At 56.9% G+C, this 10,935-nt stretch overlaps 1 protein-coding gene across 1 annotated transcript in view; it reads left to right on the top strand.

Moving 5' to 3' along the window:
* The first annotated feature begins 2,807 nt into the window (after window positions 1–2,807).
* MMUT (methylmalonyl-CoA mutase) overlaps window positions 2,808–10,935 on the top strand; it is an 18,080-nt gene continuing 9,952 nt past the window's right edge. Inside the window, exons 1-3 of the mRNA XM_078884561.1 lie at window positions 2,808–3,078; window positions 5,785–6,012; window positions 7,795–7,952. Of these exons, the coding sequence (XP_078740687.1) occupies window positions 3,028–3,078; window positions 5,785–6,012; window positions 7,795–7,952 (437 nt within the window). The 5' untranslated portion in view covers window positions 2,808–3,027. The remainder of the gene's footprint in view (window positions 3,079–5,784; window positions 6,013–7,794; window positions 7,953–10,935) is intronic.

Here is a 10,935-nt window from a genome sequence, read left to right as displayed (position 1 = left end):
TCTCTGTGTCTCTCTGTGTCTCACTGTGTCTCTGTGTCTCTCTGTGTCTCTCTGTGTCTCTCTATGTCTCTCTGTGTCTCACTGTGTCTCTGTGTCTCTCTGTGTCTCTCTGTGTCTCTCTGTGTCTCTCTGTGTCTCACTGTGTCTCTGTGTCTCTCTGTGTCTCTCTGTGTCTCTCTGTGTCTCTCTGTGTCTCTCTGTGTCTCTGTGTGTCTCTGTGTCTCTCTGTGTCTCTCTGTGTCTCTCTGTGTCTCTCTGTGTCTCTGTGTGTCTCTCTGTGTCTCTCTGTGTCTCTCTGTGTCTCTCTGTGTCTCTGTGTGTCTCACTGTGTCTCTCTGTGTCTCTCTGTGTCTCACTGTGTCTCTGTGTGTCTCTCTGTGTCTCTCTATGTCTCTCTGTGTCTCTCTCTGTCTCTCTGTGTCTCTGTGTGTCTCTGTGTCTCTCTATGTCTCTCTGTGTCTCACTGTGTCTCTGTGTCTCTCTGTGTCTCTCTGTGTCTCTCTGTGTCTCTCTGTGTCTCTCTATGTCTCTCTGTGTCTCACTGTGTCTCTGTGTCTCTCTGTGTCTCTCTGTGTCTCTCTGTGTCTCTCTGTGTCTCTCTGTGTCTCTCTGTGTCTCTGTGTGTCTCTGTGTCTCTCTGTGTCTCTCTGTGTCTCTCTGTGTCTCTCTGTGTCTCTCTGTGTCTCACTGTGTCTCTGTGTGTCTCTCTGTGTCTCTCTATTTCTCTCTGTGTCTCTCTCTGTCTCTCTGTGTCTCTGTGTGTCTCTGTGTTTCTCTGTGTCTCTCTGTGTCTCACTGTGTCTCTGTGTCTCTCTGTGTCTCTCTGTGTCTCTCTCTGTCTCTCTGTGTCTCTGTGTGTCTCTGTGTCTCTCTGTGTCTCTGTGTCTCTCTGTGTCTCTCTGTGTCTCTCTCTGTCTCTCTGTGTCTCTGTGTGTCTCTGTGTCTCTCTGTGTCTCTCTGTGTGTCTCTGTGTGTCTCTGTGTCTCTCTGTGTCTCTGTGTCTCTCTGTGTCTCTCTGTGTCTCTCTGTGTCTCTCTCTGTCTCTCTGTGTCTCTGTGTGTCTCTGTGTCTCTCTGTGTGTCTCTGTGTGTCTCTCTGTGTCTCTGTGTCTCTCTGTGTCTCTCTGTGTCTCTCTGTGTCTCTCTGTGTCTCTCTGTGTCTCACTGTGTCTCTGTGTGTCTCTCTGTGTCTCTCTGTGTCTGTGTCTCTCTGTGTCTCTCTGTGTCTCTCTGTGTCTCTCTGTGTCTCACTGTGTCTCTGTGTGTCTCTCTGTGTCTCTCTGTGTCTGTGTCTCTCTGTGTCTCTGTGTGTCTCTCTGTGTCTCTCTGTGTCTCTCTGTGTCTCTCTGTGTCTCTGTGTGTCTCTGTGTCTCTCTGTGTCTCTCTGTGTCTCTCTGTGTCTCTGTCTCTCTGTGTCTCTGTCTCTCTGTGTCTCTCTGTGTGTCTCTCTGTGTGTCTCTGTGTCTCTCTGTGTCTCTCTGTGTCTCTCTGTGTCTCTCTGTCTCTCTGTGTGTCTCTGTCTCTCTCTGTCTCTCTGTGTGTCTCTCTGTGTGTCTCTGTGTCTCTCTGTGTCTCTCTGTGTCTCTCTGTCTCTCTGTGTGTCTCTGTCTCTCTCTGTCTCTCTGTGTGTCTCTCTGTGTGTCTCTCTGTGTGTCTCTCTGTCTCTCTGTGTCTCTCTGTCTCTCTGTGTGTCTCTCTGTGTCTCTCTGTGTGTCTCTGTCTCTCTGTGTGTCTCTGTGTGTCTCTCTGTGTCTCTCTGTGTCTCTCTGTGTCTCTCTGTGTCTCTCTGTGTCTCTCTCTGTCTCTCTGTGTGTCTCTCTGTGTGTCTCTCTGTGTGTCTCTCTGTCTCTCTGTGTCTCTCTGTCTCTCTGTGTGTCTCTCTGTGTGTCTCTCTGTCTCTCTGTGTCTCTCTGTGTCTCTCTGTGTCTCTCTGTGTGTCTCTGTGTGTCTCTCTGTGTCTCTCTCTCTGTCTCTCTGTGTGTCTCTCTGTCTCTCTGTGTCTCTCTGTCTCTCTGTGTGTCTCTCTGTCTCTCTGTGTGTCTCTCTGTGTGTCTCTCTGTCTCTCTGTGTCTCTCTGTGTCTCTCTGTGTGTCTCTCTGTCTCTCTGTGTGTCTCTCTGTGTGTCTCTCTGTCTCTCTGTGTGTCTCTGTGTGTCTCTCTGTGTCTCTCTCTGTGTCTCTCTGTGTCTCTCTGTGTGTCTCTGTGTGTCTCTCTGTGTGTCTCTGTGTCTCTCTGTGTCTCTCTCTGTGTCTCTCTGTGTGTCTCTCTGTGTCTCTCTCTGTGTCTCTCTGTGTCTCTCTGTGTGTCTCTGTGTGTCTCTCTGTGTGTCTCTGTGTCTCTCTGTGTCTCTCTCTGTGTCTCTCTGTGTGTCTCTCTGTGTCTCTCTCTGTGTCTCTCTGTGTCTCTCTGTGTGTCTCTGTGTGTCTCTCTGTGTCTCTCTGTGTCTCTCTGTGTCTCTCTGTGTGTCTCTCTGTGTGTCTCTGTGTCTCTCTGTGTCTCTCTCTGTGTCTCTCTGTGTGTCTCTCTGTGTCTCTCTCTGTGTCTCTCTGTGTCTCTCTGTGTGTCTCTGTGTGTCTCTCTGTGTCTCTCTCTGTGTCTCTCTCTGTCTCTCTCTGTCTGTGTCTCTGTGTCTCTCTGCAGGGCCAACATCCGTGCGGGGCAGCAGGGTCTGTCCGTGGCCTTTGACCTGCCCACCCACCGTGTCTCTCTGTCTGTGTCTCTGTGTCTCTCTGCAGGGCCAACATCCGTGCGGGGCAGCAGGGTCTGTCCGTGGCCTTTGACCTGCCCACCCACCGTGTCTCTCTGTCTGTGTCTCTGTGTCTCTCTGCAGGGCCAACATCCGTGCGGGGCAGCAGGGTCTGTCCGTGGCCTTTGACCTGCCCACCCACCGTGTCTCTCTGTCTGTGTCTCTGTGTCTCTCTGCAGGGCCAACATCCGTGCGGGGCAGCAGGGTCTGTCCGTGGCCTTTGACCTGCCCACCCACCGCGGCTACGACTCCGATGACCCGCGCGTCGCTGGTGACGTGGGGATGGCCGGAGTCGCCATCGACTCCGTCGAGGACATGAAACTCCTCTTCCAGGTGTCTCACCCTGTGTCTCTGTGTGTCTCTGTGTGTGTCTGTGTGTCTCTGTGTCTCTGTGTGTCTCTCCCTGTGTCTGTGTGTGTCTCTGTGTGTCTCTGTGTGTCTCCCTCTGTCCCCCTGTGTGTCTCTGTGTGTCTCCCTGTGTCTCTCCCTGTCTCTGTGTGTCTCTGTGTGTCTCTCTCTGTGTCTCTGTGTGTCTCTGTGTGTCTCTGTGTGTCTCTGTGTGTCTCTCCCTGTGTCTGTGTGTCTCTGTGTGTCTCTCTGTCTCTGTGTGTCTCTGTGTGTCTCTGTGTGTCTCTCTGTGTCTCTGTGTGTCTCCCCCTGTCCCCCTGTGTGTCTCTCCGTGTGTCTCCCTGTGTCTCTCCCTGTCTCTGTGTGTCTCTGTGTGTCTCTGTGTGTCTCTGTGTGTCTGTGTGTCTCCCTGTGTCTCTCCCTGTCTCTGTGTGTCTCTGTGTGTCTCTGTGTGTCTCTCCCTGTGTCTGTGTGTCTCTGTGTGTCTCTGTGTGTCTCTGTGTGTCTCTGTGTGTCTCTGTGTGTCTCTGTGTGTCTCTGTGTGTCTCCCTGTGTCTCTCCCTGTCTCTGTGTGTCTCTCCCTGTCTCTGTGTGTCTCTGTGTGTCTCTGTGTGTCTCTCCCTGTCTCTGTGTGTCTCTGTGTGTCTCTGTGTGTCTCCCTGTGTCTCCCTGTGTCTCCGCGTGTCTCTGTGTGTCTCTCCCTGTCTCTGTGTGTCTCTGTGTGTCTCTGTGTGTCTCCCTGTGTCTCTCCCTGTCTCTGTGTGTCTCTGTGTGTCTCTCTCTGTGTCTCTGTGTGTCTCTGTGTGTCTCTGTGTCTCCCTGTGTCTCTGTGTGTCTCTGTGTGTCTGTGTCTCTGTGTGTCTCTGTGTCTCTGTGTGTCTCTGTGTGTCTCTGTGTGTCTGTGTGTCTCCCTGTGTCTCCGCATGTCTCTGTGTGTCTCTCACTGTCTCTCTGTGTCTCTGTGTGTCTCTGTGTCTCCCTGTGTCTCTGTGTGTCTCTGTGTGTCTGTGTGTCTCTGTGTGTCTCTGTGTGTCTCTGTGTGTCTCCCCCTGTCCCCCTGTGTGTCTCTGTGTGTCTCCCTGTGTCTCTCCCTGTCTCTGTGTGTCTCTGTGTGTCTCTGTGTGTCTCTGTGTGTCTGTGTGTCTCCCTGTGTCTCTCCCTGTCTCTGTGTGTCTCTGTGTGTCTCTTTGTGTCTCTCCCTGTGTCTGTGTGTCTCTGTGTGTCTCTGTGTGTCTCTGTGTGTCTCTGTGTGTCTCCCTGTGTCTCTCCCTGTCTCTGTGTGTCTCTCCCTGTCTCTGTGTGTCTCTGTGTGTCTCTGTGTGTCTCTCCCTGTCTCTGTGTGTCTCTGTGTGTCTCTGTGTGTCTCCCTGTGTCTCCCTGTGTCTCCGCGTGTCTCTGTGTGTCTCTCCCTGTCTCTGTGTGTCTCTGTGTGTCTCTGTGTGTCTCCCTGTGTCTCTCCCTGTCTCTGTGTGTCTCTGTGTGTCTCTCTCTGTGTCTCTGTGTGTCTCTGTGTGTCTCTGTGTCTCCCTGTGTCTCTGTGTGTCTCTGTGTGTCTGTGTCTCTGTGTGTCTCTGTGTCTCTGTGTGTCTCTGTGTGTCTCTGTGTGTCTGTGTGTCTCCCTGTGTCTCCGCATGTCTCTGTGTGTCTCTCACTGTCTCTCTGTGTCTCTGTGTGTCTCTGTGTCTCCCTGTGTCTCTGTGTGTCTCTGTGTGTCTGTGTGTCTCTGTGTGTCTCTGTGTGTCTCTGTGTGTCTCCCCCTGTCCCCCTGTGTGTCTCTGTGTGTCTCCCTGTGTCTCTCCCTGTCTCTGTGTGTCTCTGTGTGTCTCTGTGTGTCTCTGTGTGTCTGTGTGTGTCTCTGTGTCTCTGTGTGTCTCTGTGTGTCTCTGTGTGTCTCTGTGTGTCTGTGTGTCTCCCTGTGTCTCTCCCTGTCTCTGTGTGTCTCTGTGTGTCTCTTTGTGTCTCTCCCTGTGTCTGTGTGTCTCTGTGTGTCTCTGTGTGTCTCTGTGTGTCTCTGTGTGTCTCTGTGTCTCTGTGTGTCTCTGTGTGTCTCTGTGTGTCTCCCTGTGTCTCTCCCTGTCTCTGTGTGTCTTTCCCTGTCTCTGTGTGTCTCTGTGTGTCTCTGTGTGTCTCTCCCTGTCTCTGTGTGTCTCTGTGTGTCTCTGTGTGTCTCTGTGTGTCTCCCTGTGTCTCCGCGTGTCTCTGTGTGTCTCTCCCTGTCTCTGTGTGTCTCTGTGTGTCTCTGTGTGTCTCCCTGTGTCTCCGCGTGTCTCTGTGTGTCTCTCCCTGTTTCTGTGTGTCTCTGTGTGTCTCTGTGTGTCTCTGTGTGTCTCTGTGTCTCTGTGTGTCTCTGTGTCACCCTGTGTCTCTGTGTCTCACCCTGTGTCTCCCTGTGTCTCTGTGTGTCTCTGTGTTTCTGTGTGTCTGTGTCTCACCCTGTGTCTCCGCGTGTCTCTGTGTGTCTCTCCCTGTCTCTGTGTCTCTCCCTGTCTCTGTGTGTCTCTGTGTGTCTCTCCCTGTCTCTGTGTGTCTCTGTGTGTCTCTGTGTCTCTGCGTGTCTCTGTGTGTCTCTGTGTGTCTCTGTGTGTCTCCCTGTGTCTCCCTGTGTCTCCGCGTGTCTCTGTGTGTCTCTCTCTGTGTCTCACTGTCTCTCTGTCTCTCTCTGTGTCTCTCTCTGTGTGTCTCTCTCCCCAGGGCATCCCGCTGGACCGCATGTCGGTCTCCATGACGATGAACGGCGCCGTGGTGCCCGTGTTGGCCATGTTCGTGGCGGCGGCGGAGGAGGAGGGCGTCCCGCGGGGCCGTCTCACCGGCACCATCCAGAACGACATCCTCAAGGAGTTCATGGTGCGCAATACGTTCATCTACCCGCCTCAAGCCTCCCTGCGCATCATCGCAGACATCTTCGCCTTCACCGCCACGGTGAGTCGCTCGCTCGCTCGCCCGCCCGGTGAGTCGCTCGCTCGCCCGGTGAGTCGCTCGCTCGCTCAGTCGCTCGCTCGCTCAGTCGCTCGCTCGTTGAGTCGCTCGCTCGCTCACTCGCCCGGTCTCTCAGTCATCCGGTCACTCGCTCGCCCGGTCGCTCAGTCGCTCGCTCGCTCGCTCGCTGAGTCGCTCGCTCGCTCAGTCACCCGCTCGCTCGCTCAGTCGCTCGCTCGCTCAGTCGCTCGCTCGCTCAGTCACCCGCTCGCTCGCTCAGTCGCTCGCTCGCTCAGTCACCCGCTCGCTCGCTCAGTCGCTCGCTCGCTCAGTCACCCGCTCGCTCGCTCAGTCGCTCGCTCGCTCAGTCACCCGCTCGCTCGCTCAGTCGCTCGCTCGCTCGCTCAGTCGCTCGCTCACTGAGTCGCTCGCTCGTTCAGTCACCCGCTCGCTCGCTCAGTCGCTCGCTCAGTCGCTCGCTCACTGAGTCGCTCGCTCGTTCAGTCACCCGGTCGCCCGGTCAATCGCTCGCTCAGTCAGCCGGTGAGCCGCTCGTTCAATCGCCCGGTCGGTCGGTCGCTCAACCGTTGAGGCGCTCGCTCACCCGGTGAGTTGCTCAGTCACCCACTCGCTCGCTCACTCACCTACCCACTCACCCACCCTCCCCCTCACCCCCCTCCCCCTCACTCACTCACTCACCCACCCACCCACTCACTCACTCACTCACTCACCCACCCACTCACTCACTCACCCACCCACTCACTCACCCACCCACCCACCCACTCACCCACCCACCCACTCACCTACCCACTCACCCACCCACTCACCCACCCACTTACTCACCCACCCACTGACCCATCCACTCACCCACCCACCCACTCACCCACCCACTCACCCACCCACTCACCCACCCACTCACCCACCCACCCACCCACCCACTCACTCACCCACCTCCCTCCCTCATCCACTCACTCACCCTCTCCCTCCCCCCCTCCCCCTCACTCACTCACCCACTCACCCACCCATTCACTCACTCACCCACCCACCCACTCACCCACCCACCCACTCACTCACTCACCCACCCACCCACTCCCCCACCCACCCACCCACCCACCCACTCACTCACTCACCCACCCACTCACCCACCCACCCACTCACTCACTCACCCACCCACCCACTCACCCACCCACCCACTCACTCACTCACCCACCCACTCACTCACCCACCCACCCACCCACTCAATCACTCACCCACCCACTCACTCACCCACCCACCCACCCACTCAATCACTCACCCACCCACTCACTCACCCACCCACCCACTCACCCACTCACCCACCTCCCTCCCTCATCCACTCACCCACCAACCCACTCACCCACTCACTCACCCACCCACCCACTCCCCCACCCACCCACCCACCCACCCACTCACTCACTCACCCACCCACTCACCCACCCACCCACTCACTCACTCACCCACCCACCCACTCACCCACCCACCCACTCACTCACTCACCCACCCACTCACCCACCCACCCACTCACTCACTCACTCACCCACCCACTCACTCACCCACCCACCCACTCACCCACTCACCCACCTCCCTCCCTCATCCACTCACCCACCAACCCACTCACCCACTCACTCACCCACCCACCCACTCACCCACCCACCCACCCACCCACTCACCCACCTCCCTTCCTCACCCACCCACCCACTCACCCACTCACTCCCCCTCTCCCTCCCCCCCTCCCACTCACCCCCTCACCCTCACCCCCGTCACCAGCACATGCCACGCTTCAACTCCATCTCCATCAGCGGCTACCACATGCAGGAGGCTGGTGCGGACGCGGTGCTAGAAGCGGCCTTCACCCTGGCCGACGGGCTGGAGTATGTGCGCACCGGCCTGCAGGCCGGGCTCACCGTGGACCAGTTCGCTCCGCGGTGAGAGACGCGCTCACCCGCTCGCTTCGCTCACTCAGTCACTCACCCACCCAACCAACTCACCCACCCACTCTCACTCACCCACTCAACCGCTCAGTCACTCACTCACCTACCCACTCACCCACCCACTCGCTCACCCACTCAGTCACTCACCCACCCAACCAACTCACCCACCCACTCACTCATCCACTCGCTCACCCACTCACCCACTCAGTCACTCACCATCTCTCTCACCATCTCTGTCACCATCTCACCATCTCTCCCCCTCTCACTATCTCACCATCTCTCACCCTCTCACCATCTCTCCCCCTCTCTCTCACCATCTCACCATCTCTCCCCCTCTCTCTCCCCCTCTCACCATCTCTCCCCCTCTCTGTCACCATCTCCCCATCTCTCCCCCTCTCTCTCCCCATCTCACCATCTCTCCCCCTCTCTCTCCCCCTCTCACCATCTCTCCCCCTCTCTGTCACCATCTCACCATCTCTCCCCCTCTCTCTCACCATCTCCCCATCTCTCCCCCTCTCTCCCCATCTCACCATCTCTCCCCCTCTCTCTCTCCCTCTCACCATCTCTCCCCCTCTCTGTCACCATCTCACCATCTCTCCCCCTCTCTCTCACCATCTCACCATCTCTCCCCCTCTCTCCCCATCTCACCATCTCTCCCCCTCTCTCTCCCCATCTCACCATCTCACCATCTCTCCCCCTCTCTCTCACCATCTCCCCATCTCTCCCCCTCTCTCTCACCATCTCACCATCTCTCCCCCTCTCTCTCACCATCTCACCATCGCTCCCCCTCTCTGTCACCATCTCCCCATCTCTCCCCCTCTCTCTCACCATCTCCCCATCTCTCCCCCTCTCTCTCCCCATATCCCCCATCTCTCCCCCTCTCTCTCACCATCTCTCCCTCTCTCCCCATCTCACCATCTCTCCCCCTCTCTCTCACCATCTCACCATCTCTCCCCCTCTCTCCCCATCTCACCATCTCTCCCCCTCTCTCTCCCCATCTCACCATCTCACCATCTCTCCCCCTCTCTCTCACCATCTCACCATCGCTCCCCCTCTCTGTCACCATCTCCCCATCTCTCCCCCTCTCTCTCACCATCTCCCCATCTCTCCCCCTCTCTCTCCCCATATCCCCATCTCTCCCCCTCTCTCTCACCATCTCTCCCTCTCTCCCCATCTCACCATCTCTCCCCCTCACTCTCACCATCTCACCATCTCTCCCCCTCTCTCCCCATCTCACCATCTCTCCCCCTCTCTCTCCCCATCTCACCATCTCACCATCTCTCCCCCTCTCTCTCACCATCTCCCCATCTCTCCCCCTCTCTCTCACCATCTCCCCATCTCTCCCCCTCTCTCTCACCATCTCCCCAACTCTCCCCCTCTCTCTCACCATCTCACCATCTCTCCCACCATCTCCCCATCTCTCCCCCTCTCCTCACCATCTCACCATCTCTCCCCCTCTCTCTCACCATCTCACCATCTCTCCCCCTCTCTCTCACCATCTCACCATCTCTCCCCCTCTCTCTCACCATCTCACCATCTCTCCCCCTCTCTCTCTCACCATCTCACCATCTCTCCCCCTCTCTCCCATCTCACCATCTCTCCCCCTCTCTCTCACCATCTCCCCATCTCTCCCCCTCTCTCTCCCCATCTCTCCATCTCTCCCCCTCTCTCCCATCTCACCATCTCTCCCCCTCTCTGTCACCATCTCACCATCTCTCCCCCTCTCTCCCATCTCACCATCTCTCCCCCTCTCTCTCACCATCTCACCATCTCTCCCCCTCTCTGTCACCATCTCACCATCTCTCCCCCTCTCTCTCCCCATCTCTCCATCTCTCCCCCTCTCTCCCATCTCACCATCTCTCCCCCTCTCTCTCACCATCTCCCCATCTCTCCCCCTCTCTCTCCCCATCTCACCATCTCTCCCCCTCTCTCTCACATCTCACCATCTCTCCCCCTCTCTCTCCCCATCTCACCATCTCTCCCCCTCTCTCTCACCATCTCACCATCTCTCCCCCTCTCTCTCACCATCTCACCATCTCTCCCCCTCTCTCTCTCACCATCTCACCATCTCTCCCCCTCTCTCTCACCATCTCTCCCCATCTCTCCCCCTCTCTCCCCCTCTCATCATCTCACCATCTCTCTCCCTCTCTCTCACCATCTCCCCCTCTCTCCCCCTCTCTCTCACCATCTCACCATCTCTCCCCCTCTCTCTCACCATCTCTCCCCATCTCTCCCCCTCTCTCCCCCTCTCACCATCTCACCATCTCTCCCCCTCTCTCTCACCATCTCCCCATCTCTCCCCCTCTCTCTCACCATCTCACCATCTCTCCCCCTCTCTCTCACCATCTCCCCATCTCTCCCCCTCTCTCTCACCATCTCACCATCTCTCCCCCTCTCTCTCACCATCTCCCCATCTCTCCCCCTCTCTCTCACCATCTCCCCATCTCTCCCCCTCTCTCTCACCATCTCACCATCTCTCCCCCTCTCTCTCTCACCATCTCACCATCTCTCCCCCTCTCTCTCACCATCTCTCCCCATCTCTCCCCCTCTCTCCCCCTCTCACCATCTCACCATCTCTCCCCCTCTCTCTCACCATCTCACCATCTCTCCCCCTCTCTCTCACCATCTCACCATCTCTCCCCCTCTCTCCCCATCTCACCATCTCTCCCCCTCTCTCCCATCTCACCATCTCTCCCCCTCTCTCTCACCATCTCCCCATCTCTCCCCCTCTCTCTCACCATCTCACCATCTCTCCCCCTCTCTCTCCCCATCTCACCATCTCTCCCCCTCTCTCTCACCATCTCACCATCTCTCCCCCTCTCTCTCACCATCTCACCATCTCTCCCCCCTCTCTCTCACCATCTCACCATCTCTCCCCCTCTCTCTCACCATCTCCCCCTCTCTCCCCCTCTCTCTCACCATCTCACCATCTCTCCCCCTCTCTCTCACCATCTCTCCCCATCTCTCCCCCTCTCTC

Source organism: Lampetra fluviatilis, unplaced genomic scaffold (assembly GCF_964198595.1).
Source record: "Lampetra fluviatilis unplaced genomic scaffold, kcLamFluv1.1 SCAFFOLD_859, whole genome shotgun sequence".
In the NCBI taxonomy this organism is placed as follows: domain Eukaryota; kingdom Metazoa; phylum Chordata; class Hyperoartia; order Petromyzontiformes; family Petromyzontidae; genus Lampetra; species Lampetra fluviatilis.
Note: the sequence above shows the minus strand (reverse complement) of the source record. Positions and strands in the feature narration are given on the sequence as shown.